Below are 26742 nucleotides of genomic sequence, written 5' to 3'. Positions count from 1 at the left end.
GCTCCTCACTCTACCCTTGCCAGCACCTACAACATGCCTGCTAAGCCCACTGGCAGCCCCATTTCCTACACTGGAGCTGGTGCCAAGGTCGGCGGCTCCCTTGCTGGCCTCGCCTTTGGTGCTGTTGCCGCAGTCTTTGTTCTGTAAATCTAGAGCATTGCATTACTGTACAAACATTTCCTTTTTCTTCTAAATGTCTACTAGCGACTGGGGAGCAGATGCAGAGGATGTAATGGATGAAGTACCCTTGAACAGAAAAAAGCGCTCTCAATCGTCTCCGGTCTGGCATTGTAGAATGAATGTGTGGCGTTGTTCTTGCCGATCACGTACTCTCTTGCCACGCTCGGCCTCTTGCGGAACTCTTGCGGAAGATGTTTGTTTCCTTTCATGACTTTCCTTGAACAGTACGCCTAATTAGCGGCATTTATTTCCTCTATCGATCAATATACCAAGTTCGAAACTACACACATGTGCCCAAGCAAAGTTCTATGTGAACTTGATTCCAGCAATAGTCTTGCGAGACATGGCTGCAGAGATAACCAAGTTAGCAGAATCCCAGTATGAGACGGTATAGTCGCCGAACTGTGGAAAGGCACGGTCACTTTCAAAGTTTTGAAACTGCTCTTTCGTAGTGCTACAAAGCTTCTGCTCTCGATGACAGGCTCTGCATATGACCAAAGTACTGTGCATCTCGGCAGCATCCCCGATCATAAAGCTGTGTATGGGATCATGAGCAGAGTCATCTCTGAGACAAATGAACCAGCTCTGCTCTCATCATCGGGTGTTGGTACGATTCTGGTGTTGTCTAGCAATCGCTGTCTCAGTACAATGTCTTCTGCCTCCATGGAAAGATTCAATCGTCCGCTCCCAACACCTCTCGCAAAGATATAAGTCTGACAGACCTTCTGCTTTCGTTTTTCTTCAAGCATATCTGCTTACACCACAACAATGTCCTCGTTCACAGATCTGGCCCCAGAGATTCGCACATCCGTGTATAACATCCTGCTTCGCGATTCGCTCGCCAACAACCAAAGCATCTTGTACTATGGTCGCAACCCCTTGAGAGGCCATCAACTGTCGCGGACGTCTGGTCGCTGCAAGCGGCAATACACATTGAACACTCTAGACCGCATCACTTTTGTCCCTGAGGTCGAAGCCAGACGCGTTGTCCACTTGGAAAATATCGACGATCTACTCAATCTCGCGGCAACATGTCGCTTACTCCACAGTGACATCTTGGCCATGGCCTGGTCAAATGCAGATATTCACGTCGGGTCGGACACATTGTTCAAGGACTTGACCTGCATCTTCAGAGATCGGCTGTCGACTGAGTGTTGCGCATTCATCCACACTCTTCGGCTTGACATTGGCGAGAGACAGTGGTCGCTCTCTGCTGTGAACAAGACCGCTAGTCTCATTACTAGTTGCCTGCCACAACTTCAATCTCTCTTTCTGATGATCGACTGTCGATGTGATCTTCGAGGGCCCAGCGGCCTAATGGCTTTGGCTGGTTTGCCTTCTCAGATTACCGTCATCTTTCGATACTATTGGGACTTCACTAGGCTGCCCGGAAGCCGTCCGACTTCTAAGACCAAAGATTGGGCGGACTACAAGAATGACAAGTCCTTTAGACAATTGCTTGATCGCCGGTCGAAGGGCCATCGCCGTAGAAAGATGCGAGAAGAGAAGGAGCTGATGAAAGCGGCGGGCAGTGCTCTTCAAGATACGGTCGAGTTGCGCGCTCTCATCCAGAGTGGTCTTCCGGGACGATGCGAAGCGTCTGGGCAGCTGCTCGCAGATGATTATCTACTCGAGGAATAAGTTTGATGAGGAAGAGTGAGGAGCCGGACTTTCAATAGGTGACATGGACAATCCTCGAGGAGTCACGCGTTTTTTTGAGGTCGGCATCAGCGTCCGCATATCAATGACGGCGGATATGATAGATGCAGTTTGAAAAATCAAGACTATGATCGGTTTCGCTAGGGCAGACTATACGAGAATGAGAATAGATATTGGAAATCAAATGAGCAAGCTCACATAACCTCCATGTTAATCGTGTTACCGAATACTTGCTTGTCGCGTTCTGAGGGGACGTGTTCTATTTTCTTTTTAACAAATGACGATAACAAGAACATTGCGTAGGTTAGCATTGCAGCCGTTTTGCAAGAGAGACGAGAGGTTGGTCGAGACTTTGTCCGTATCACATGCGAACCGCCCATAACGCCTCAATGACGTGCGTCGACAGCTTGCGCCACATCGACACGGCAGCAAGAAACACCTGCCAAAAAGAGCCGCTCACACAATAAGATGAACCAAAATCCCCTATGAACCTAAGACCTTTTTTCACTATCGTAATAAATGCAAAAAGCTGTCAACATGTCATCCTACTTTGACGTACTATCCTGGACGCGGGCACGCAAGAACCGTGAAGCTTTGGAGAAGACCAACCCTCAGAACCCTGTTCTCAACGACGACGACGAGCAATTTTTGGAAAGGATTACTAGTCAAGAGGCGCCTGCTCCACCACTTCCTACCATTGAGCCTACAGTTATTGATGATGAGGGAAACAAAAGAGAGGCTAATGCGACGCAAAAGGAGGCTGCTGAGATGATCTTGCCGGCTAGTCCTGGAGAGAGCAAGGAGAAGAGAACTTGGGCGAGCTATATTCCTAATGTTCCTAATGTCGCGGTGCCGAACATGTCGAACATCCCTTCGATTCCTGTCATGCCTTCGCTAGCGTCTTTGAGAGGCAACAAGGCGAGTGCTAAGGCCGACGATAAGGAAGCTTCCCAGTCTGAGGACTCCGAGGTTAAAGCAGCTGAACAAAAGCCGGTCGAGAAGAAGGAAACACACGCGGAAAAGGCTGCTGCACCTGTCCAAGACGACAAGAACGACCTTACCGAGAAGGCCGAGGAAATAGTCCAAGCCACGACGGAGGTGGCCCAAGAGACCAAGGACGAACTCACCAAGGACTCTGCCACCGCGTCAGAAGCAGAGGCCACAAAGGACACTGGAGACGACAAGTCCGAGGAGACTACTCAACGAACGTGGGCTTCTTACATCCCAGCTATCCCAGCCATGTCCGCCATTCCCACCATCGGTCGCAGCACAAAGGCCAAGGAAGAAGCAGAAGAAGCGGCAAGGAACCAGACTCCTGAAGCAAAAGAGCAAAACGAACGCGAGGTGTCCGTACTCCTGGATAATCTGAACCTGTCGGCAATCAACAACCGCGTCTTCAGTTTCAGCGACCAATCGCAAAAGCTATACGGAGAGTTCACCTTGATACTCAAGGACATAGTCAACGGTGTACCAACCGCCTACGAGGATCTCGAGACTCTACTCAAGAACAACGAAAAGCACCTCGAGCAGATGTTCAAGAACATGCCTCCTTTCGTTCAAACACTCGTTAAATCTCTTCCCACCAAGTTCGCAACTTCCATGGGTCCAGAAATCATGGCAATGGCAGGCGATGAACCCGGCCACGACTTGAAGAAAAGAATGGAGACTGTCAGTCAAGCCTCCTCTTCTGCCGCCGCGGGTGTCCAAAACGTCAACCTCGACGTCAAGAAGAAGCAAAAGAGAAAGATTCCCAACATCAAGGATCTGGCAAAGCAGAAGGGAGCAGTAACCAGTATGTTGACGAACATTGTCAACTTCCTCAAAGTCAGATTCCCTGCTTTTGTCACCGGCACAAACGTCGTGATGAGTTTGTCCGTATTCAGTAAGTCACCCTTTCTACATCCCCTCTATACATTCCTCTATCCTAACCACCTTATCACAGTCCTTCTCTTCGTATTCTGGTACTGCCACAAACGCGGCAAAGAAGTCCGTATGCTACGTGAATCAGAACCCACAAAAGCTTCCTCCTCCTCCGCCAACATATCCGAACTCTCCGACTCCGCAGAATCTTCAGAAGATGAGGTCGAAGAGAAAAAGGATGCTATGGATATAGACGAAGAGTCTGATACAGAGGAAGAGAAGATTAAAGCTGCCAAGGCTTATGCTGCTGGGATGCAGAAGTCTGCGGTGGGTGGTCCGGATAATGCTGCTGCTTTGAGAGCGAAGAGGGTTTTGGAGCAGGATTGAGTGGGTGAAAAGGAGCGGGAAGTCATGAAGGTGACGGGATTACTCTTAATGATTATGAAGACTTTTACGACCTTTTTCTTGCTTTGACAACTGGAATGATTCTTTCCTTGCGGGACTGTCATGTTTTGACTCTTCTCTTGTACCTGTCAGGTGTCTAAGCACACACGTGAGGGCTATCTAGATTTACTTGACGTTTAGTGATGTTGACAGGAATGTATCGTTCAAGCCCATACGTGCACACGCTAGTGATTTTCTATCTAGTAGGCACTATCGATCAACGATCCAACAACAGTAAACAGGAGCAGCAACCAACACAAGCATGGTTTTTAAAAACTGGATTTGATTGGATTGATTGGTATCTTTTGAATTGTGGTCCCATTTTCCCATTTTTGAGCACCTTCGCCATGCCAATGCCGAGTATGCCACACGCTTTGTAAATAGAATTAGAAAGAGCAAAGGCGCTTTGAAACATTCGTTGTTGCGCGCGTTCGCTCCCTTTTTTTGGTCTCTTCCCCCATTGGAAGCGCTCTAATTAACCCAAGAGCTTGTCTCGCACCGAAGCAAAAAAGAAAAAAGTAGAAAAAAGAAAGGAAAAAGCAGAATCTCATGAGGGCGTTCCGTTAGCAAGATCGATGTAACGACACATCAACCGAAGCGAGTGCTGAATAGCTTGACGCGTGTGCCAGTTGCATCGCGGCCAACTGCCTCGCTGAACAGAAGGATGCCCTCCGGGGCTCTCTTCTGGTCCTGCAGTGCAGTGCAAGCGTCGATACGACGACGCTCGCGCTCGCGCACGACATCGCCAGCAATAGTCAGCGCTGCGTCAATACCCAGGTTTCTGACGAGACCTTCGTGCTCCAGCACATGCCTCAAAAGCTCAAATGGCATAGACAGGAGGGCCGAGGACAGAACATAGTTAACAGAACCGGCGTCTGAGCTGCTGGGAGTTGTTGAGCCTAAGTGAACGTTTGAGCCAGGACGCTGAATAGGCTGAGCATCTGAGGAAGCAAAGACAGACGAGGATCGGGAGTCGGGTTGAGACTGGGATGTTGAAGCAGAGTTATCCATATTGGAGATACGAGGTAGCGAAGCGAGCTCGGTCGCCGAGGCATCGAAGAAGCCGGGTTGCAAATGTGAGACCATGAAGAGTACAGCTTGCCAGACTATGTGGTCGCCGTAAGGGCCGTACAAGCTGTTGCCACTAAGACAGTAGCCACAAGCGGCGAAGAAGAGGACAGTCTCGAGCTCGTGGACGCCAAGTATGCGGTAGGCGATGTTGTAGGCGTGCATGACGATAGGCTCGGCACCCAGGCAGTGACCAGCAGCGAGGTATGACAGGGCAAAGCGCATGCGGGTGCTCGGGGTACCGGAAGGGTTGCCGAAGATGTACATGGGGTCGATCAGCGGGCTACCGTAGACGTAACGCACAGCTTCAGCAAAAGCGGAAGCGTCTTGGAAGCAATAGCTACGAGGCACGTGAACAATAGGGGCGCGCGTTTGGGTGATTGTTCGGGGCAGGCAGTGAATTAGCTTGAGGAGACTGGGGTAGCGAGCAATTATAAGGCTGTGGACTGGCAGCATCAAGGGCTCGTTTGGCTGGTCACCAGAGTAGAGCTCAAGAATCAAGTCGGCGAACTGGGCCTGTCCCCAGTAGGACTGGACGAAGTCGGCAATGTGCTGCGCGTTGTTGTCGAATGGCGGCAGACCAGCGTACGAGGACTGCTGGGCATGATGCTTGTATGGCATGTGGATATCAGGCGTAGCAGCAGCAGTGGCGGCAGCATCACCGAGCGGGACAGAGGGAGTGCGCGAAGGTGAGGATGACATGCTTCCTAGCTGGGTGGCTGTTCCGTTGGCATATTGAAAGGCGTGACCGTTGACCGGAGGGGCGGGCATGGCGGCTACCGGAGCAGGGGCAGGAGCATATTGCTGAGCAGGGACATAGCCTTCGTAGGGTCCAAGGTTAGGAGGCATGACGGACATGGCTGGAGGAGGCACAAAGGCGTTGGTGAGGGTGGCAGGCGATACGCTCGACGAGTCTTGGAGACCACCAAAGACAAGCGGCTCACTGTGCTTCGGCTGATGCTTGGGGACGAATGGAAGAGCTTGGGCGTCCTGATGATGAGGTTGGCGGCGAGGAGCAGTCACTTCTTATATTTGGTTAGCATGTCGGACGCGGGTGGGAGCAATTGTCAACCTACCATTGCTATTCTTCACACCATGAGTCACCTCCTTCTCCGCAATCTCTTTCTTGCTCTTAACAGCTGTCTCTTGCTCAAATGTCTCGTTGTCCTGAGCAGACTCCTTCAATGCGACAAGCTCCTTCTCGGCGGCTGTCTGTTTGACTTCTTCTTTGACTCCGTTGCTAAGAGCTGCGGGCTTGTCGACTTGGTGGGCATCCTCTTTTTCGATAGCGTTCGCGTGCGTCGGAGCTTTGTCTGTCTTGACTGGTGGTGCTGCGCTCTTTCCCTTGTCGTCAGCAATCTGTTGGTCGCTCTTGTCTGCGGGTGCGACTTTTGCGCGGCGGATTGAAAGCTGATGGGGAATGGCAGGCACGATGCGCTGCCGGGCCATTGCCTTCGAGCTCATGGTGCAGATGAGATGGCAAAGAGCTTCTGACTCCAGAGGCAATAAACCAATATCAACATGCGCCTCCGGAGTGAGGTGCCTGCTTTCAATGTCTTTTCCTAAAGACAAACGCCTCTACCATTAGTCCGTCATCCGCCGCGGGGACGCTCCATCAACTTTTTGCGCTAGACTGGCCCGTGCGCGCTATTTCATGTTTTGGCAGTGACGACAAAGTCACGTTTCATGCATATTTATCGAGCTTCACTTCACTTGCACCAACCGAAACCTACACCTTCAGCCTACCTGTATCGTGGCAGCACATGCTCTGAATGGATGCACCTCGTTCGTCAACTCAAAGGTAACGACATAGCGATATCATGTACCCACGAAAGTAAGCACGGTAGTACAGAATAGGATGCAAGACAGGCTTGCGAGCTGCCGTTCAAGCATGGACGTTGGTGTGCCAGGCCTCTTTTGTTCCTTGATCTCGATGAAGCTGTCAATCTGTCTTTGAAGTGAACGTTGTTCCGTTGGGCTGTTTTACGACATTTTTGCGTTCGTGGTTGTAGAGCTTTCTTGAACTGCTTACAAGATGTATATTTGTACAAATCAATCATCGCACGCAGCCGCTGATCAAGGCCTCGCTGTGTATCAGTCGACCACGTGGACTCTTGAAGACTCTTAGGCTTGCTCAAAACCCCTGTCAGCCTTGACTCCATGTCCAAAGACAGGCAGACCTCTGTTCATGAGCTCTTTCTCGATCAACTTCCACCTGCCGACGTTCCTATCTTTGTGAACCGCTGTTTGGCGGCCCCCGCGAACCTGCAAGTTACTGTTTGCCATCAACTCGTCGTTAGCCAGAAGTGCGAAGGAAAGCTTCTTGGGCTTGGGCTTCGTAAAGATGGCTTGCTGGAAGTCCTTGAGTGTTGTTGCCCTGTGCATAACGATATCCGGAATGTTCATCTTTACAAGGGTTCGCAATTTCTTGGTGAGCTGTATTGTACCGTGTAAGCACTAGCCATCATGCTGTACTTCTCGATTGTCCACGTACCTTGAACTTTGCGTTGACATCGTTGATCGCAAGGTTTAAGCCTTCCTCTTGCAGCTGCGACTCCGTGAAACTAGCCTTCGTTGCAACCGCCTTTGCAGCGGCTATGACTCGGGCTCCGGCATCCTCAGGGCTCAATGCATTTGTTTTGTGCACCTTTGACCATCTGTGTAGTGTCAGCATGATTCGATGTATGTCCAGACTCGTCTGCCTCGTACCCCTTGTATTTCGGCTTGTCGTCGAACTGCTCTTCCACCCATTCTGCACTTCCGACACGTTCCAGATCCTTGCCCTCGGTCGACACAACATAGCCAGCGTCCTCCTGTGGTGTCTTGGCCCATCCCTCAGGGAGACGTCTCTGTCGTTGGTCCCATCCTGGATATTCTGACGTGTGGCGTACTCGTTCTGCAGTGCCTGTTACTTTGGTCGTAGCTACATCGGTCGAGTTGCTATCCTCCTTCTTACGTCCAAGAAGCGCATTGAAACGGTCCTTGAATGCAGGACGAGCGGCGGAAGTCTGCAGTTGGCGTCGTTGCGAGGCGGCGCTGGCACGTAGTTGACACGATCGGCAGGTGTTTGAGGTGGCTGAGGGGATCGCCAATTGGCTGGTTACCCGTCCGAAGGTTGATAACCGCGACATGAAGTGTCTAGTGTAGCGTGTCCTGCCGTCGTCAATTTGTTGCTCGCCGCATCTTTGACAATCCGACTTTCTGCCAAGCTTTCAGCATTGACCTTCTTCGATCATGCAGCTTGCGGACTTTCTGGTTTCCAGAAATATCACCTCCGACATTTTTAGAAGAATATTACTTTGGAAACGCACCGCAATTGGCTGGTCTGAATCGACAATCAATGTCTCGTTCGCGCAATACTGATGGTATTCTTCGCTCCTAGTTCGGGCCTGCCGCAGTGAGAAAGTCAAAATCAGCACCCTCCTCGGCTTGATTCACACATCGCTCATACAGTCCCCGATAACCACGCTTATTGCCCCGAATTTTCTTTGTAGTATGGTCCTCATTCTTCTTTGCCGCTGAACGTATCGCAATACGATGCGCAAGCTCTTCGTCCGATACATGCAGTCTGAGAAGTCTCTTCTCAATATCGCACTCGATCAAATCCCCATCCTCCACGCATCCGAAGACAGAATCTGGTATTGCGGATTCTGGAGATATATGTAAGACAATCGTACCACCAGCTGTGCCAGACATGCGTCCATCGGACAAGCGCAGCATATCTTTTACACCTTGAGCGCCTAGTTTGCGGGGAATGGGTATCACGCCTGCTTCTGGCATGCCTGGGTTACCGATTGGACCGACGCTTTGTAGGACCAGTACGGAGTCTTTGGTGGCCTGTAGGTCTGGATCATCGATGCGAAGAGCCATGTCAGCTGTGTTCTTGAAGACTAGAGCACGACCTGTGTGAGTAAGAAGACTCCTGTTTTTGGAAGCGGCGGCTTTCAAGACTGCTCCTCTTGGTGCGAGATTTCCACGCAAGACCACCAAAGCGGATTCTGGGTAAAGTGGATTCGAGAGCGGTCTGATCAGTTCGCTCGAGTACTTGAAGGGCTTGAATGGGGTCGCCTCGAGCTCTTCCCCGAGAGTTTTGCCGTTAATTGTCCTGGCTTCCAGATGTAAGAGTGGCTTAATTGTATGCAACAAAGCAAGCATACCACCGGCGTGGTGAAAGTCGGTCATCTACACGATATCAGCGTAAGTTTATAAGCTTTTCATCGGCCATGACAGACGTAGTTGTCACCGCTCGGCTTGAGGTCAACGAGAAGTGGCGTCTTCCTCCCAACCTCATCGAAAGTTTCCAATGTGATGGATCCGGCAACATCGGGATGACGGTTCACAATTGCCATCAGGTGTACAACAGCATTGGTAGATCTTCCGATGGCCTGAAGAACGGTGATTGCGTTTAGAAAAGACTCCTTCGTAAGAATCGATTGTGGAAGCCTTTTAGCAGCGGCCACTGCGACTGCGTTGGCTCCTGTTTGCTCAGCGATGCGAAGCCGTGCTGAGGATACAGCTGCTGCAGATGCACCGTCAAAAGGCATCAATCCGAGCGCGACTGTGATGCAGGCCATAGTGCTTGCGGTACCCATGACACCACAAGTTCCTCCCTGGCAGTCTTCAGCAAATGATCGTAGTCTCCGTTGGCATACTAACAGTGGGTGCAAGCTCATCGTTCACAGCAGCAATATCTTCCATGTCAATCTCTCCGGCTCTATAGGCAGCCCAATTGCTCCTGCAGTCTGTGCAAGCACCCACTCGGGTACCTCTGTGAGATCCCGGCATCATCGGTCCAGTCACTAGAGGCAAGACTGGTTTGTTTGCCGAGATGCCTCCCATCAGCTGCGCCGGTACCGTCTTATCACACCCTCCTATCGCCACGACTGCATCCACTGGCTGTGCCTTGATCATTTCTTCCGTGTCCATGCTCATCAAGTTCCTCAAATACATACTCGTAGGCGAAGCAAAAGATTCATGGACACTGATTGTAGGAAAGTCAATAGCAAGACCTCCATGAAGATGGATACCTCGCTTAACCGCCTCCATTAATTGCGGAACGTTGGCATGACAAGGATTAAAACCACTATGAGTATTGATGATTCCGATGATAGGTCTTGACAAGGCATCTTCTCCGTATCCAGCGGCTTTGATAAAGACCTTGCGTAGAAACAGACTGAAGTGAGCATCGCCGTAAGATGTGAGGCCTTGTCGCAGTCCAGTCGTGGCAGTCAGAGGTTTCGAAAGGTCGTAGTCATCCTGAGGTTCTGCTTTAACTTCTTGGCCTTCCATAGTGTTGTAGTTGTTTCCAAAGGAGTGATACTGTGGTCTTTGAAGTGGTCATGGTTGATACCGGATGATGTGATTGGAGATGCCCCACACACGACCCCTCCGCACTTCTCTCCACGATGCCTCGGGTGAACTTCAGCATTCTGTCAGGTCAGAGAACATTTTCGCACATTCACTAGGACACTACATTTGTATGATTGGGAAGACGTAAAATCTTAGATTGGTTTGGTACAGCTGATACTCCGTTGCAAGATTACAATTAAATCATCCTCGCACAAGCCTTCAGGATCTGACCTATTTCCAGGGGCATGCATAATTTTGTCCATAGAGTCATTGTCTTATAGTAAGTGACTGTCTTTGGAGCAAGATCTGACTTGCAAATTATTCAGGGGCAAGACCGGTTTTCCAAGACGCAGCGAGATGTACAAGTAGCTCATACTCTCTCGCACTTGTGGCAAACCATCTGGGCAGCAGTCTTCTGCCAGCAGAAGTGGCTATCTAGGATTGTGACTTACTCGCCTCGAGGACTACTCAATTGTTGTCGTCGAATACCGGATGTTTCACCTCAAACTGTGGTTTGAATCTTTCTTCGAGGTTTCTCAGTCTCTGTGCGGCAGCTTTGGCCTCTGCGGATGCACTGTAGATGTTGACTGTCGCAGCGCTCAGGGCCATGTCCATGGTTGTCTTATTGTTGCAGGTGGACTTAATGTATGGGGGAGTTTCCTTAGAGTTGTCGCACCTGTCGTCGAGACTCCTAAGTCTATGAGTATCGACTCTGGTCTGGGCACCAGTGGCGGCACCACAAAGGCTCACTATTCTTGCGCTCAATGCCATGTCGATAGTGGTTTGGTTGTTGGAACTCATGCTGTGTGGTCTTGCATTGCCGAGTGCGATAACTAAAGTGTCGGTTGTTGCCGAGCAGCTAGTTGCTCTTTTAGACTTGTAAGTTTCGCAGACGGGGTAGATGAGGTGAGAGAAATGTCACTCAAAAATGTTCTGCTTTTAAACTACCTACGACTCATACATGAATTACTCACAAGCTTTAGAGTACCACATTAGCGGTGCGTGGCACTCACGTGTGTGCATACTTGCTTGCGGAAGACGTCGTAACATCAGTGTGTCAGTCGAAGGGTGCTGTACTTACTCAGGACGGTCATTGTAGAGACAATAAGATATGGTCGTCTGCGGACCGAATACCTGCGCATTGACCCTCACGATGGACATTTCTAGCGGAGTCCTGTCCGAATCTTGCCTTTGCAGGCCATGCGCCATCAGCCAGTAGTATCGTCGAGAGCCTCAAACAAAACGACCAGCCACAGCCAGCCTCAGCCATCCTCCAGTTGGAATCGAAGCTAATTCGTGTCAAAAGACAAAGCGACGCGGCATTGAGGAAACCGCTCTCGGCAGGCTGTGGACGTGGAGCGAATGGTGTAGATAGAAGATTCGGAGAAAGAGCAGGCGATGTGAGATTTCGTACGTTGAAGTAGAGATCGAAGCGCTGGATCCTAAGGTCAGGACGGTTGGTCCGTACGAGTAAAAGGCAGAGAAGATCGAGGAAGACCTGCCGTCTGATCGCCAGAAGTCTACTGTGCAACCTAGATCAGCTACCAGCCATCGTACTATACCGGAGATGTAGAGTAAGCATATGATCTTCTAGCGACAAGCTGTAAATATTCCTTGTTTGACCTCCGCTCAAGAGAGCTTCCTTGCATGCAATAGGCATTTGCATTATACCAGGGTCCGGATATAATCAACGCGGTGGACCTCTTACGGGCCGGCAGGAAGAAGTGGAGGGGAAATGGAGATGGGCGACTCAGAAGAAACCCGAGAGGTGGGCCCGCACAGGCCGTGGCTGATGACGCTGGTGCCGATGTTGACCTGCAAGTTTTGTTTTGGCAGGTTTCCACCTCCCTCAGCCTCTGTCATGACGTTTGGAATAGTGATGCAAGCCGCATTCGCGATCATCGAAACACAATATTCAACGTTCAAATCTGCCCTTGAGATGAACGGACGAAGATGTGATCTCCTGGCGGCATGGCAGTCTTCCCCAGGGGGGACTTGCTTTCTTTTGTCGAATAGCACAAAACTTGCCAGGGCGATGGCACGATCTTCGCTTGCAGCTACAAGACTCGATACACGCGAACGATCATGCGCCGAACGTGTCTTGAAATCACTCTCCGAAAATCCCCTGCTTCCTCCGGTCCCACCTTCATTAAGCGCCCAAGCAATACGAATACTGTGATTGCGCACGATTCTCGGTAGACCGAATATCAACACCGGTGCTCGCTGCGCAAGAACGACACTCTGTGACTTCATACTCGCAATCTCTGCCCTGTAGCCACCAGATCACCGTCTCGTGTGCTTCATTGGTGTTTCAACCCACAAAAATGATGTTGTAAGTCGTCGCGATCTTCAGGGCCACAGTACCATAGAGTTTAGCTCCCGAAGAGCCTCTTTTCTGCACGACCACGTACTCCACCCTGCCATACGGATCATGATCCCTCGCCCAGATGTGTTCAAAGGCAGGTGCGATACACGCCAATTCTGCGATCTCTGCTTTCAATTTATGTAGCACTCGCCTGATCAAGACTGACTTCTCGTACCTGACTCTCACCAATGCAGCCTTACGTTGCCGTATCTCTCCGCGACTGCCAACTATCATCACACCATCGGTCTGACCGCGGTTTCGCTGGTGCCAACTGTGCCAATCTTCTCCTGTTTTCCCTATTCTGAGCAGGGTGTTACGCGGCTCAAGTCAGATCGGGTCCCCCAATAGGTCACTGGCCGTCATTCAGTTTCTAGAATTTTACACTAAGTAATACTTATAGCCATCGCTCTGCCTTTCCAGCCTCATCCTACATCAACGTCTAGTCGCAATCACAACCGCACAATCAAATGTCTACCTCTTTTACTGCATACACGACCAACTCTCGAGAATCTCTCACATCAACCATGGCTAGCACCACGCTGCGACCTTCAAAGTCAGTCTCTCCCACGCTAACGTCATTTTGATCGCGACTAACACACTCCGCAGACACGTTCGCTTCGCCCCAGAGTTCATGGACGAAAGAAGATCCAGCTCGATACTTGAGGACTCTTTTTCAGACTCATATAAGGACTGGTCACCTGAAACATCAGCGACTCCTGCCATGCCTCAAAGCGCAAAAAGCACACGCAACGACAGCCAAGAAAGACACTCGAGCACACGACACACCATCCCCTGCGGATCCTCTCGACGAGAGTCCGTGGAGGGCTTCGACGACATCAAGCGCCGATGGTCTAGAGAGTCTCTGTCCGAGGAATCATCCGCCATCGACGACGAGTAGAGCATCATCACCAAGATTTACGCTCAACAAAACATGGTGTACATCAATGACAATGATGACGCCTCTTACGACCACACGACTTTTATGAGAACAACGTTTGCTTCTATTGGTGTTTGGGAACAGCGAGGGATTATCATGAGATTGGAGACAGAACCGAGCGAGTTTCAGAAGGTGCATTTTTGGATGATAATCAGCGATTCTGTTTGTATGTTTAGCCGTAAAAAGCACGCGCCGAGTACGTCAAGCTGGAGAAACAGGCTGGCTGATATCGCCTTCTTCATTTCAATCTTCGTTACCATTTTGGCCCGATATTAGAAAACCTCTGGTTGTGTGAGGCACCGCGACCCACTAGATCTTTGGCGCCAAGCAACATGCCGTCCGTTCCATGTATAAGGTGTAGCGATCGGCACTTCGACATTGACGTAGTTGTCGCGTGTCAAGGCTGACTTGCTCAGAGCCAATTGACCAAGTCGGGCTGCCTTCAGGATGACCCTGGTCTTGTGGGTATCTCATACTCAGATCTCTAGAGAAGGACATACAGCAGTCTTGTCTTTCTTGATCATTTACGTAACACTCGTGTTTATCTATGTGATCATCGGAACGGCCTGAGCTCGGATTGGGCATCCTCAATATGATTACAAATTACTTATCGCTCTTTATGCCTGCCTAACCAGTGCCGGAACCTATCACCACCTGTCATTCCATGTGACGAGACCGAGTCACCTAGTTACCTAGACACGTGCTGGCTTTAGTCTTCCAGGCAAAACATGTGCTGATCTAACATTTCCCACACTGGCAAGGTTGTCCGTTCAGGGACCAGAAACAAAACTCGACTGGTCCAGCCAGATCGTGTGAGTCTTGCATCACTTCCACAATATGGGTGTGATCTGTGTTCTCCTTGCTCCTCTCCGGTAGCGTGACTGCCTTTGGATCTGATGCCGATTTTCTCGCCACTAACATGTTCATCAGTAAATGTTCAAATTGATATTCGGACTGCCAATTTACCTTCTACCCTCGTCACGGTGTCCTCTGGCTTGACCTTCTCGACTGTATGACTCTGTTCCTTACGCAACTGGTCGCGCAAGAACTTCTTGTAGCGTTGGATTGCCTCCTCTTCATGATCGAGGATGTCCCACCAGGTAGGGCTGTCGAAGTCATTGATACCTTCGGCACTGCTGATGGAGGAAACGTCTGAGTCGTATCGTTTGTAGGGTTTACAAGTGATGTATGAATGTTGTTTTGAGGTTTCTTCTGTGGGTGGAGTAAGGAGCAGAGGTTCCAGATCGTAGAGTTGGTCCCAGTTCGACATTTGATGTATAATGATGGCCGTCTTCTTGAGATTGGATATTGTGTATGTGTGCTTGAGTCTTTGAAGATGTTTTGGATGATGGTTGGTAGACACAAATACATCATAGAACAAGAGATTGAGCTTTATACAGGTGATATTGCTCGTGGAATGGATCCGTATACCGATTGCGTCCGTATGATGTTTTCGTGGACAGGAGACATTCAGCTTCACCCGGGCGCCTATTCTAACCTCACCTGACGCCCAGCAAAAATCGCAACACTACGGCATGTCTGCATCACGCGATCTTTGCCCCCCTATAAATCTGTTTCCGGCCTTTCAGCCTTACATCCCGTAGCTGTGGCTTTTGTTTGGACTGCTCGTCAATGCAATTCTCGACCGAGATGGCGGTAGAGCGATCGCTTCCTAGTGTAGAATGCGACAATCATCCGATCTTAGCTTCGTGTATATCCGGTGACTTGGGTAATAACATGTCCTGATTTAGAAGCGTTGACCGCTTTAGAGGATTTCGCGTACAACGACCGAAGCGTGTTCGTTGACTATTGGTATTCCATTTCGAGTTTCTAGTCCAGAAGCAGCCTTGAGCTCGATATCATACTCTTTTGAAGAACTACGTCTTTGAACTGATGCCCGCGACACCATTACAATCCCACGCGATGAAATCTGCCTCGATCTGCACATGGTACAAAAGAGATATGCGAGGAACCAGTGACTCATTGTAATTCCTCTTCCAGACCAGGTAATTGACAGGACCTGGCGCAAAGCGAAGGGTTCTGGATGATCATTTGCTTGGCCCATTGTAGGCGCCGCTGGAACTCTTCCTCTTCCACCTCTGGTACTGATTGACGTCGTTGACAGCAGACATCATTACCATGGTTGCCGTGAAAATTTCCCCGGCGGTCCATCTCCAGTCTCACTTCCTGTTCGTACATTGCCGACTCTGTTGTTGCACGTCAGCGATGACTCTGAGCGTCTGTCGAGGATAAGGTACCTTCTGGTGTGACTTCTGAAGCGTGTGGAAAAAGGTTGAGTACGTGTGTTGCGGTGGTAGTCATGTCTGAGGCTTTTGCTGACATCTGGATAATAGTTGTTGTTTGTCTTTGGTGTGGCACAGATGGGATCTTGCTGAGTAGCCCATGGACATGCTCTAGCGTGCGAGCGTATATACCTCGACCTACCTTGTCAGGGCTATCCGAAGACACCCTTGTCACAAAAAAACATCATGAGACTGACGAAATCGTAAGCAAGCGCAGCGATCGTGTCCAGACGATGATTGGAGCGATCATGAAGATGCTGTTTTGTAATCGGACTTTGTGGCGTGACCAAAGCCAGACATCACCAGATTGCGGAACAACTTCGGATCGGGTCACGAGGATTCCGTATTTACTTCGACAAACTTCTGCAAAACTGCGTCGCCAACTTCTACTGCTGATTTGAACTCGGGGTGGCAGACCCGTAGACTTTATGGACCGGATTGTTGATTTGGGGAAGTGTTCACTGGAAGATAGGCATGTGACAACCCCGCGGGGTCAAGCTTCCGAATCGGGCAATCGGCTCCTCCCAAAATGTCGCCTATCAGTACTCGAAAGCTGCGATATAACAAGTAGTCGCCCTTGAAGTGAGTCTTGATAGATCTTTCCTTGAATTTCTTTCCAATTCTTCTACCTTGACTTCAATCCATACATCTCGATCTACCAATCAGTCGATCAGCCCACACAGTCAGCATACAACATGTGGTCAGTTTTGCCAAGAAAGAAGTCCGCTACATCACCCCGCCTTCATCAAGTAAGACCTCTCACGCCTCCACAAGAGGAGCGTACACATGAGCCATCACAGCCGGCGCCTCAGAAGGCCGTCGTGCTAGACGCTAGCTACACGACTCAGAACCAATCAGAGACATTCTCAGACAAATCACGCGGCGAAGTGACATGGCACACCCTTCTATCATCCGATAAGACTGCTTCTCAGGACATGTCTGCTGGTATTGCAAGCTGCCCCGCAAACACTGGTTACTTGGCTCATCATCGCCATACTCAGTCTGAGATCTACTACATTATCTCTGGAAAGGGCGAAGTCACTGTCGATGGTACAGTTCATGCTGTCACAGGAGGAAGCACAGTATTCATCCCTGGAGATGCTGAGCACGGTATCAAGAATACTGGAGAACAGGAGCTAAAGTGGTTCTACGTCTTCCCAACTGCCAGCTTCAGTGATGTCAAGTACAAGTTCTCCGAAGTCGAAAAGGTCGACGATCGTGTTGATGAGTTTGTACCTCGCAAGGAGCCTCCTGTTCTCAAGATCTACGGTTGGGATTCTTGAGTCAGTATTGACGCATCACATTATGGGTTACGGGTCACAGGCTTGCACGGTATGGAGTTATGGGTGATGACGATGGTATCAACGGATTTGTACACAACACTTTTTTTCTTAACAATATCTTACGAACACACTATTATACCCCTGACGATGACTCTCGGATGATCTTGCGGCATTTGTTTCGTTGACCAATCGTTTTTCCTCCAATAGTCTAGGCTCTCGTCTCACGTGGTGCGCACCTGCAACGACCAGGAGACATACCAAGCAAAAGCCACCAAGCGGTGTGGGCCGAGCGTGTACGTGACGCGACATTAAAACTCATAACATTCGGTCGAAAGTTTGAACTGTAATAAGATGCTGCAAATATCTCTTGTCTAGTGAAGATGTAGGGCTGTCACGAAAGTCAAAAGTACCGAAATGGCACCCCGACCTCAGGATATGCCACTCCCACTCTTAGGCCTCGGACTCACGGCTCCAGACCCCTCAAACACGAGTTATGACTCTCCTGGCTGGGAATGGGCACGAGATGAGGGTATTCTGAGTGGTGCATATGTTCCTTATATTTGCGAAGCTATACTCGTAATTCTCGTCTTCACGTAAAAGCCCTGCCACACAAGTCCATGACGACGACGAAGCTGACTATACGATACAGTTTATGTATCCTCGACCACAAATACTCAAAGACCTTGCACAAAGAGCAGAATCAGCTCCTCAAATCACTTTACAAAGCTGCAGCTGTGCGAGAATTTGCAGACTGGCGAGATGAATGGGAAGTCAAGTTCCCAGACCTCTTTATTGGCCATGCAATCTGCACGATCTGTCTTGATCCCATAGGCGACCGAGAGATAATTTGCGGGTTATCGTGCTTGCACGTTTTCCACAAGAGCTGTATGGATGCTTGGTTTGAAGCGTTACATATCACTTGTCCGCTGTGCAAGCAAAACATTCTGAAGCTACCCTCGCCATGCTACCGAGCGGGATCTGGAGTATGAGCGGTGCTAGAGCTTTTACCGGAGTATCTCAACAACTCTTCCAACAAATCCTTCTAGACCAGCCGCGCCTTTCTCTCCTCGCTCGGTACCACCAAATAAGCCTGGGCCTCCTCCAGGCATGACCAGTATCTTCAAGCCTACTTCGACGTACTCCTTGGCGGACTCGAAGTGGAAAGTGACCTGCAAAAACTGATGCGTGACAGCACCAGCGACGGCCCTGTCAGCAGATTGGCCGTCTTGAGAGCCATTTTGTTCCTCAACAATCTCCGAGTATGGTTCTCCATGTGCTAGCTCAGAAAACTCGGGTATCCTACAAGACAAGATTCTGGCAGACGAACGTACGCTGGCGAGATAGAGTACGACTTGACTCCCCACTGCCAGGGTACCTAGGTCGTCTCGTCTGAACTGTGCGACAATCGTGCTGGTCGAAGTTGCAGGTGTATTGCAGAGCACCATGCCTCTTCGAATTTTGATGGTAGCCCACGTGTCGAGAGTCTTGTCATCCACTAGCTCCAGTCCAATGGTACCGGCTTGATCGGCGTGAAGCGAGGAAACAGGAAGTCGCAGGTTCCTGATACTTACAACCTTGACTTTGCGCCACTCATGGTCGGACGCTTTACTAATCGAATGGAGGTTGCTCGACGGTCTAAGTGCACCGGGAAAAGATCGAGATGTCGGCAAAGTCTGCGAAAGTCGAGGCCGCTGTTGAGTGTCCGAGTCTTCCGAGTCATCACCGCTTGATAGAGAGCAAGGTCCCAAGAAAACTTCTTGATTCACAGTCAAGGTACCCCTACCAAGATGGCCACTCAAAATGATAGTGGTTGGATCTTGCGCTTTGTTGTAGATGTCTTCAACATGGAATAGCGAGTTCAAACCGGCCTGACTGGACGATGGCTCTTCTTGGAACTCCGAGATAGGAAGCTCGTTCAACAGCGCATGCAGATTGTCAAAGCCCGAACCCTGAACAGCGCTTGTCAAGACTATCGGGACTGCCGACAAAGGGTCATCGTGTAGACAGTCAATAGTCTTACGTATGCCATCGGCCTTTTTCTTGGTGAAGCTCTGTAGTTGTTGTTCAGATATGGTACCAGGAGGATTTGGTATTATCAGAGGCTTCCTGCCAGCAGATTTGAGAGTAGAAAGCAGCTTCCCAAGAGTTGCCTTAAGTACAGACAACTGAGCTAGATCAAGTTTTGTGACAACGACCACCAGAGGTAGTTGAAGACGCAGACAGAGATCCAAATGTGCAGCAGAGAGATCTACGTCGCCAGCAGCAGGTCCCAGAACCTCCGCGACTTTGCCCGAAGATCTTACTTCGTCGTCAGCAGGGATGCATAGCAATACCCAATGCGGCTTCCAGCCTACAAGCCCCCTGACGGTCGTCCGTCTGTATCTTGGATGCCCAGCGGAATCGGCCACAAACACCAAACGCCCGTCGGCTGAGGCTGCGTGCATGTCGATCCAGGAACTCACCCCTTCAGTGGCATAATTTATGACATGTACATCGCCATTTGACGCCGGAGAATATCCGATCAGCTCTTGTGTGACTGAGCTAGTGATACCAGATGTGATTTCGTGCTGGTGTTTGAGCATACTCAGACGGCTCGAACCTTTACCATTGTCTAGCGTAGTTGTTGATAGCGTGCCCAGTAAAGAAGACTTGCCAGACATAGTCGCTCCCGTAAAAGTAATCCGGAGCTGCTTTGCAGATCTGGACTCAGGAACAAGCTCTTCAGTGACCGTACTTGACCCAGTTGCGCAAACATTGTCTGTGCCGGACGACAGGTTGGGTCTTACTAGCGCTTCTGCAACAAGGAGGTCGCTTGTGTGTTCAACCAGAACAGAAGATGGTTTGTCATGGACCTGTGCCATATAAGTACAACTTCCGACCTTCACCATTCGTTGAACTTCAACGATGCAACCCAAACTGGCGGCCATAGCGCGCAGATTGTTGAGGCTGTCCTGCATCTCGTCCTCAGCGAGCCCAACAAGCGTGCCATCATCAGAGACACCAATCTCGTAGAGTGCCCCCTCACTCTCCTCAAGACCAGGATGTATAGGTTCTGGTTTTGGAGGAGCTTGCAATTCGGTTGTACTTTCTGGCAACTGTGGCAGAGTGAGACTGGTGGATGTATTTGAGTGATGCGGACAAGATTGTCCAAGTCTCCAGAGAAGCTGGGTAGTCAGGTGTTCGAATCTGTCTTGCCTGTAGTTCGGCGTTACAGATGGCGAAGCACTTGTCGCTGGCAGTACAGTTTCGGAAGCTGTACGTGCAGGCCCGTTGTACTTGGAGTGTTTCGAGCCAGATATTCGAGTCACAGTGCTCATATTTGTATAATTGCGACGAGGTCGAATCAGCAGATGAAGTTTGTACTCCACAGGACCTTTTTGAGGTTCCGCCTCAAGTCTGGTGACATGGCCAACATCATCCAGATATGCAGCAGGTTCAGAATCAGCGACGAACTTCTGGTTGACTGATGGGGCTCTAGAGCTGTTTTGCGAATCGAGCCGCTTGAGCCATGGCGATGATACTCGCGGCTCAGTCTCGTCGAAGGTGAATATGGATGCCGACGCCATAATTTTGGTATAAGACTTGTATGACTCTTTCTTTCTTAAGAATCTGGAGTCTGTTTGATCGCTTAACACGTAGACAAGCAGACTTCGAAAACGACGCGCGCCCGTTTGAACTGCGATTTGTGTAGCCTACAGATGGGGAGTAAGAGTAAGTAAGCAAGCTTCAAGTTCAGCTTTGTGTGTATAGCGAGATTTATGGTATTCGTTTCGAAGTCGGTTTCGATAATAATAACAAATCGGTGGTTTGAGGTCGGGCTTGAGAAGATGATTTTGATGATAGCAGCATGGTGGCGATATCAGACGACTGTGAGCAGTATACAGAGATGATGTCGAGACGATATCGAAGTTGTTAGAATTGAGCGTTCATTGTGTTGGCGGTGTCGGAGACCATCTTCATCAAGCAATTATGCAAAGACCAGTGCCATTACAGTCATAGAGCAAGGACGACTCGACGTTCGAAATCCTTGGCGGTCGGCACTCGGCGCTTGACGCGCTTAAAACACGCGTATCTCGTACCGCACAAGCGCGTCACGTAGAAGATGAAAATTATGGAAAGGGCAAATGGTCTCGATTGGTCATTTGTTTACCCGATAATGAGTCCGCAATTGCATGTGCTTGCTCTTTGCACGATTCACCGGTGAGCTCTGACTGGCACACTAGATTAACCGGTGAACCATCTAAGAGAGGTGGTTAATCAAGCTTGGCGTCCAAAGGCCGAACAGGCCGAAGGCCGTTTTGTGGCATTGGCTCCAGCGAATGAGCAAGGGCGGAAGAAATATTGGAGAACACGTCAATCTAGACGCGTCCACCTGCCCTCGCAGTTCTATCAGAAAAGGGGAAAGCGCGAAGTTGATCGGAAGGTTCAAGCCATCTGTGATAGGAAAATTTAAAGGGCAGCCCCCTGGCTTGCGCCACCAGAGCCTGTCTCCACCGTGATAGACAGTTTGTGTGCCCCAAAGAGGCCAAGACACTACCCAGTCGTTCCGATTGGACGGCTTTATATAGAGCGCTGCCTGCGTTGTTCATCGTTTGCATCAGGCTGCATGCCATGGCACGATGAAGGGGGTCTTTGGGACCCTAGAGTCCAATGACATGGTGATACATACGAATGCTGGGCACGGCATTTTTCCCTTCAATCGGGTTAATTGCTAAGGCATCGGTTAAGGAAAGGCTAGCACTTTGTCCATGATTGGCCTACACGGAAATTATGCTACCGTCTGGTACGAAGAGTGCGCATCTGGAAAATGAAATGCGGCACAGGGCCAGGTAAGAAAGCGATCGACGTGCAGACAAATTTACTCACGTGTGGTGTCAGAGTCTGCAGCCTGCTCGATGCTGTGCGGTCATGTAAAGCGCCCCATCCAAATGCTATTTGGAAGAGCAAGCCTCATGCGATAGGCGAATGAGGATGTTCCGGGAGACAGGCAGCTCCACGCCTGATCTTCGACGCTAACCGAGCCCGTAATCAACATACAGGACGCCTCATATATGCAACAAGCTATGTATACAGATTCGTGACCGAGGAACCACTCAAGGGATATCGACAAAAGTCAAAATTGATGACATGTGGTCATACGAGCAATGTGATTACAGATTGACAGCAAATGAAGAAACGATAAGAAATAATAATCGTGAATAATAGATTGGCAAAGAAGGGTATCATATTGAACATCGGCTCCTCCGATGGTTGGTAGTGGTGCCGTTTGGACCATGCTATAGCGCCTGCGCTACTTGGCCTCTGACGTTCTGCGTTGCTTTGAACACTTTTCGTGGGCCAAATGACCGTTTCTAGCTGTTGTTCGGGTGAATTCCGCTCCACACTTTGGGCAGTATGATTTAGCGGCCGTTCCTGACTTTTCTCGTTGGTGTCGCAAAAGGTTACTGAATGTAGAGAACTCGCGTCCGTTGCAACCATGTTCCCAGCACTGTGGTTTTGGTTTCTGGCTTCCCACTCTCACTTGAGAGTCAGTGCTGGTTCGAGGAACTTGCTGGCGCGCGTTGATCGCTTGGGAAGAAGGGTAGCTGTAGCTCTGTGTGGCGGGAAAAAGGGGTTGTGAAGCTTGTACGGCTGGTGTCGCAAACGAGGAGGTGTATGACTGTGTGTCGTAGATGCTCGGTGATCGAATTCGATCCATGCTGATCTGGGCTCCTGGGCTTCCGGCTAATTGTGGTTGCGCAGAGTCCAATCCTGCTGTCAATGGAGGTGTCAAAGGATCCATGTGTTGAGACAGTGGACTGTGTGATATGCTCCTGTTTGTCAGCGAACGGTTGGTGGTGGACGCAAGCGGATATTCGAGGCTGTCGTAGGTAGATGTGTGGAATGGGCTGACTGCTCTGTTGAGATGGCTCAATGAGGATTCGGATGCGTGGTTCAAAGATGGCTCCATGGGAGCTGCAGAGTAAGCAGACTCCAGGTGTAGAGGTCCAGATGCGTATATGCTCTGCTGCGATGGTGCTGAGGTACCAAAGATAAAACCAAAGTTGCTTGACGGGTGGATATGAGAGTTCGATTCGGACTGTTGATAGCCTGTGGAACTAGAGTTAGCGACTTTGAATCACACGAAATAGATTCACCTGACTTACTGTTGTCGAAAGAGGGATCCTGGAATGCCATGTTTCCGTAGTGAGGAGGAGGGAGATAACTCAGGGAGCTGGAGGCCAAGTCAGTTGGCTGTCTCTTTTGGTCATCACGTCTGCTGCGACGGCACTTACGCCATGTCTGCGGATGTAGTAAGGACACTATCTTTGGAACCACCAGATACAGAATTGAATCTTGGATGGTTGCTTTGCAAGGATCGGAAACCAGGTAATGTGAGTGATTCACCAGCTTGTTGAAGTGGTTGATGGTCTGATGTCAAGCCGAAAGAAGCTTGAGTACGCTGAGGCGGGGGAGATGATTTTGCAGCAGTCCAATCGTTGCTACCCAGGTTGTTGAGTCGAGAGGGTATATGGTCTGGCAGTAGCTCGGGATGACGTTCAATGTTGGCAGCAGATAATGATTGAGGGCGACTTGATCGAGAGTTGCTTCGTTTCTTGATGCCACCAGAGTCTTGTAGATGAATGGGGAAGATGCTATCTGTTCTTGTCCTGGGGTCTGAGGAAGAGGATGGGCTCAGGTACGGGGAGTTCATGACGGATATAAGAGGTGCCTAGACAAAGGGAATCAGAGCGGGAACAGGATGCAGGCCTACTTTCATAGGCCGCATTGGCATGAGACGTCTTAGGCGGAGGTGATCTACGCCGGGATGACTACCTAGAGCGCTGGTTCAGTTTTAAACACTGACAAGGCGCAGTGGGCTTTCCAACAAGCAACGGCGGGAGCACGCAACCACCAACACATGGCCAGACATCGACCGAGCTAATTGGCCCGGGGCTCCAGGACAGAACTTACAGACCCCTGCCCCTCCATTTACTGCGCACGGGTGTGCTTGAAGCTAACATATCTTCAGATGCAGAATGAAATTTGCGATGCGAGTCGCAGGTATCAGCACGACCAAGGTTGCATTCATTTCTGGCATGATGCCTGTCACAGACCCGATGAGGCGGCTGGACCGGGTCTTAGGTCTCGCGATGGAGACTGGGTAGATCTTGATGAGATTGTTGCAACGTTGGCAACCATTTCCCTCAATTGAGTCATGGATTGAGTTTAGTGAGAGGTTTGGCGCAGTTTGGGGCTGTCAAAAAGAAGGTAGAGGTGAGGGGCAGATGTCGAAGCCGGGACCCGCGATTTCTCCTTTAGCGTTCAGGTGAGTCGCCGCGTGCCCTCCGGCTACCACATTGAACTTAGTGGAATCTAAGTTGGGAACAGAGCGCACGCTGTACCAAGCGTGTGAGTCTGAACCCAGAAATGAACCTTCAACTATGCTCGAGATCTGGTCACACAAAGCTTCCTCTGCTCGTCCGGTTCTTGCTGCCACCGTACTCGAACTCTATATGCGATATGACTGCAACTGCTCATAGAGCTGCCTTAGTAACCAATGTCGACGACTCAGGATCTGTTTGGCAATCTCAGGCTCTTTCCACATGAGGAACAACCGGTCAATTCTTGCCGAACTATGACTAGGCTAGACGACAATCAAAACGAATAACGATAATTAAAGGGCTCATCTTGCTCAGGCCTCAAGTTGCTAATGCAGTGTCGAACCGAATGGCGGGGGTCAGGGTCTCGCGCCCTATGCAGCTATGCTAGAATGAGATCGGCTGGGTTCCGTCCCACCAAGTCCATCCATGCCTGGGGGCTGATGCTTGGTTTCTGACCGGTTGGACCGTTGCAGCCCTCTGCCGTTTGGTGTAAGCCGTCGGGCCGCATTCCTGTCGTTGCAAGAGGCTATCATCGGCTGAAGCAGCGGCGTGCCTATCACGAGTAAAAGACTTGTTCATGCCAGGACAGGCACAATATCGCGGCAGACATGTGTCGCACGACAGGCCGCTTTCCGAGTTGGCGTTGATGATCTTGCCATCACCGATGTTCTCAACTCCTTGACTGCTCCCGCTTGGCAATCTTCGTTAGTAGTCAAACAGCATTGGGAGATTTCTTGGTTGATTCGGGCCGCGCTCTGAGACTATGATGTATTGTAGTCGGGGAGGTATCTGGCTGGTCGAAGATGCCTCGCGGAATGCCTCCTTATACGGTTAGCGTCTGTCACATGGCGGGTCTGCCAGTAGTTCCGGCTTGGTGTTGGTCTGTGAAGTTTGTCCCCGCATCAAGCAGACTCCAAGCGTCGCTGGCGTTCTCGTCTAAAAAACGTGTCTGCCTGAAGATGGCCACAGACACCGTCAAACCGGTGAACAGAAATTCAAGACGGCAGATATATGGCGTGATGGCGGGTTGGTTTATTACCACCTTGGTGGCCGTGCACTATTCTTGGTTTGCTGCCTTAATCGAGGCTCCGGCCAGCGAGGCCACGAAAATCGACAACCAGCGACCGGTCAATTTCAGCCCCCGTCAACTGCCCCGTTCTCCACCGTACGTCGTCGCTTGATGTTGTCCTGCTCTTCGTCTGCCGTCTGGCCTGCCGGGCGGCGGTGTCGTTGATCGAAGCTTAACTTTGAGTTACTCTGCTATTTACGCTTAGAAGTAGGGTGATGACCGTAACCTACTTGTCCTATCACGTGCGGACCTCGCGCTCTACCGTCACAGAACACCACGATCGGTGAGAGCTTGAACTTCTGAGTATCGTAAAATGCCAGGCGAGGTCGATGATCCGCAAAGCTCCGAACCTAAGATATTTGCTTGATATATCATGACATTGGTGAACGATAACCTCCTTCGTTTCGCAAAGGCCGTTACTCGATCTCAGGTCAGATACGAGGCAAACCAAACATTGAAGCTCGACAGGTCGACCCTGTGCAGCAGTGAGACGCCGATGTCAGCCACCAAATAGCGTTGTACGACTCAGATGCTCGAGCTTCGTCGTGCTGCTTTTTCCTCCGCCCCACGATCAGGGTGCCCTATTGAAGCTTGATCTTAGGGTTTCAGATTAGGCAAGGTCTGCTTGACGCCAAAATCAAACCGTCCATCTTTCCCTGATTCAGTAATCAGAGTGCTCGACATAGATGTGCGGCATAACATTCCGCGATACAGAGCCACCTTCCGCGATATCAAGACCGTGGCTTTATCTTCAGGGCAACTCAAGACCGAGACGTAGATGTGGACCTGACAGGGTGAAAGGTATCCACGCATTTCTCCATGGCACACTCGCTTGTCCTGGGGGACCATTTCTCGAGTCAT

The 26742-nt window shown here is 50.3% G+C and overlaps 12 protein-coding genes across 12 annotated transcripts; 5 read left to right on the top strand and 7 right to left on the bottom strand.

Moving 5' to 3' along the window:
- The first annotated feature begins 481 nt into the window (after positions 1-481).
- Positions 482-2035, top strand: AUEXF2481DRAFT_44274 (uncharacterized protein). The gene has a single exon (XM_013484295.1). It carries the CDS (start codon positions 949-951, stop codon positions 1819-1821), a length of 873 nt encoding a protein of 290 aa, XP_013339749.1. The 5' UTR covers positions 482-948; the 3' UTR covers positions 1822-2035.
- Positions 2036-2285: 250 nt separating this feature from the next.
- AUEXF2481DRAFT_92286 (uncharacterized protein) lies at positions 2286-4317 on the top strand. The gene is made up of 2 exons (XM_013484338.1): positions 2286-3721; positions 3782-4317. Exons 1-2 carry the CDS (start codon positions 2359-2361, stop codon positions 4084-4086), a joined length of 1668 nt encoding a protein of 555 aa, XP_013339792.1. The 5' UTR covers positions 2286-2358; the 3' UTR covers positions 4087-4317.
- On the top strand, positions 4187-4627 carry AUEXF2481DRAFT_507131 (uncharacterized protein). Its single transcript, XM_013484337.1, has one exon. The coding sequence runs from the start codon at positions 4287-4289 to the stop codon at positions 4521-4523; it is 237 nt and encodes a 78-aa protein (XP_013339791.1). The 5' UTR covers positions 4187-4286; the 3' UTR covers positions 4524-4627.
- A 104-nt stretch (positions 4628-4731) lies between these two features.
- Positions 4732-6675, bottom strand: AUEXF2481DRAFT_8700 (uncharacterized protein; the record flags this gene model as incomplete). Its single annotated transcript, XM_013484262.1, has 2 exons — positions 4732-6236; positions 6288-6675. 2 exons carry the CDS (start codon positions 6673-6675, stop codon positions 4732-4734), a joined length of 1893 nt encoding a protein of 630 aa, XP_013339716.1.
- A 178-nt stretch (positions 6676-6853) lies between these two features.
- AUEXF2481DRAFT_92284 (uncharacterized protein) lies at positions 6854-8342 on the bottom strand (the record flags this gene model as incomplete). Its single annotated transcript, XM_013484336.1, has 3 exons — positions 6854-7647; positions 7706-7868; positions 7921-8342. 3 exons carry the CDS (start codon positions 8340-8342, stop codon positions 7336-7338), a joined length of 897 nt encoding a protein of 298 aa, XP_013339790.1. The 3' UTR covers positions 6854-7335.
- Positions 8343-8526: 184 nt separating this feature from the next.
- On the bottom strand, positions 8527-10564 carry AUEXF2481DRAFT_83264 (uncharacterized protein). The gene is made up of 3 exons (XM_013484325.1): positions 9868-10564; positions 9444-9821; positions 8527-9393 (listed from the first exon to the last, which is right to left on the bottom strand). Exons 1-3 carry the CDS (start codon positions 10498-10500, stop codon positions 8590-8592), a joined length of 1815 nt encoding a protein of 604 aa, XP_013339779.1. The 5' UTR covers positions 10501-10564; the 3' UTR covers positions 8527-8589.
- A 269-nt stretch (positions 10565-10833) lies between these two features.
- On the bottom strand, positions 10834-11953 carry AUEXF2481DRAFT_506943 (uncharacterized protein). Its single transcript, XM_013484335.1, has 2 exons — positions 11642-11953; positions 10834-11419 (listed from the first exon to the last, which is right to left on the bottom strand). Exons 1-2 carry the CDS (start codon positions 11767-11769, stop codon positions 11029-11031), a joined length of 519 nt encoding a protein of 172 aa, XP_013339789.1. The 5' UTR covers positions 11770-11953; the 3' UTR covers positions 10834-11028.
- Positions 11954-14600: 2647 nt separating this feature from the next.
- On the bottom strand, positions 14601-15132 carry AUEXF2481DRAFT_8695 (uncharacterized protein; the record flags this gene model as incomplete). Its single annotated transcript, XM_013484261.1, has 2 exons — positions 14601-14776; positions 14829-15132. 2 exons carry the CDS (start codon positions 15130-15132, stop codon positions 14601-14603), a joined length of 480 nt encoding a protein of 159 aa, XP_013339715.1.
- A 1728-nt stretch (positions 15133-16860) lies between these two features.
- Positions 16861-17448, top strand: AUEXF2481DRAFT_33218 (uncharacterized protein; the record flags this gene model as incomplete). Its single annotated transcript, XM_013484282.1, has 1 exon — positions 16861-17448. One exon carries the CDS (start codon positions 16861-16863, stop codon positions 17446-17448), a length of 588 nt encoding a protein of 195 aa, XP_013339736.1.
- Positions 17449-17803: 355 nt separating this feature from the next.
- On the top strand, positions 17804-18143 carry AUEXF2481DRAFT_44263 (uncharacterized protein). Its single transcript, XM_013484294.1, has one exon. The coding sequence runs from the start codon at positions 17863-17865 to the stop codon at positions 18043-18045; it is 183 nt and encodes a 60-aa protein (XP_013339748.1). The 5' UTR covers positions 17804-17862; the 3' UTR covers positions 18046-18143.
- Positions 18144-18452: 309 nt separating this feature from the next.
- On the bottom strand, positions 18453-21106 carry AUEXF2481DRAFT_74684 (uncharacterized protein; the record flags this gene model as incomplete). Its single annotated transcript, XM_013484322.1, has 1 exon — positions 18453-21106. Exon 1 carries the CDS (start codon positions 21012-21014, stop codon positions 18453-18455), a length of 2562 nt encoding a protein of 853 aa, XP_013339776.1. The 5' UTR covers positions 21015-21106.
- A 1859-nt stretch (positions 21107-22965) lies between these two features.
- AUEXF2481DRAFT_8692 (uncharacterized protein) lies at positions 22966-24142 on the bottom strand (the record flags this gene model as incomplete). The annotated part of the gene is made up of 4 exons (XM_013484260.1): positions 22966-23016; positions 23078-23538; positions 23595-23662; positions 23724-24142. 4 exons carry the CDS (start codon positions 24140-24142, stop codon positions 22966-22968), a joined length of 999 nt encoding a protein of 332 aa, XP_013339714.1.
- Positions 24143-26742: the final 2600 nt, after the last annotated feature.

The sequence above is a fragment of the Aureobasidium subglaciale genome (assembly GCF_000721755.1).
Source record: "Aureobasidium subglaciale EXF-2481 unplaced genomic scaffold scaffold_31, whole genome shotgun sequence".
NCBI classification, from domain to species: domain Eukaryota; kingdom Fungi; phylum Ascomycota; class Dothideomycetes; order Dothideales; family Saccotheciaceae; genus Aureobasidium; species Aureobasidium subglaciale.
The sequence above is the reverse complement of the archived record's forward strand: the minus strand, read 5'-3'. Positions and strand labels throughout refer to the sequence as shown.

Coding starts and splice junctions, on each gene's coding strand:
- AUEXF2481DRAFT_506943 (XM_013484335.1), bottom strand. CDS start 11,769: ATGGCGCATGGCCTGCAAAGGCAAGATTCGGACAGGACTCCGCTAGAA. Junction 11,420..11,641: donor CTCTACAATGACCGTCCTGA/GTAAGTACAGCA, acceptor AAGAGCAACTAG/CTGCTCGGCAACAACCGACA.
- AUEXF2481DRAFT_83264 (XM_013484325.1), bottom strand. CDS start 10,500: ATGGAAGGCCAAGAAGTTAAAGCAGAACCTCAGGATGACTACGACCTT. Junction 9,822..9,867: donor ACGATGAGCTTGCACCCACT/GTTAGTATGCCA, acceptor GAAGACTGCCAG/GGAGGAACTTGTGGTGTCAT. Junction 9,394..9,443: donor AGCCGAGCGGTGACAACTAC/GTCTGTCATGGC, acceptor GATATCGTGTAG/ATGACCGACTTTCACCACGC.
- AUEXF2481DRAFT_44274 (XM_013484295.1), top strand. CDS start 949: ATGTCCTCGTTCACAGATCTGGCCCCAGAGATTCGCACATCCGTGTAT.
- AUEXF2481DRAFT_507131 (XM_013484337.1), top strand. CDS start 4,287: ATGTTGACAGGAATGTATCGTTCAAGCCCATACGTGCACACGCTAGTG.
- AUEXF2481DRAFT_44263 (XM_013484294.1), top strand. CDS start 17,863: ATGGCACCCCGACCTCAGGATATGCCACTCCCACTCTTAGGCCTCGGA.
- AUEXF2481DRAFT_92286 (XM_013484338.1), top strand. CDS start 2,359: ATGCAAAAAGCTGTCAACATGTCATCCTACTTTGACGTACTATCCTGG. Junction 3,722..3,781: donor GATGAGTTTGTCCGTATTCA/GTAAGTCACCCT, acceptor ACCTTATCACAG/TCCTTCTCTTCGTATTCTGG.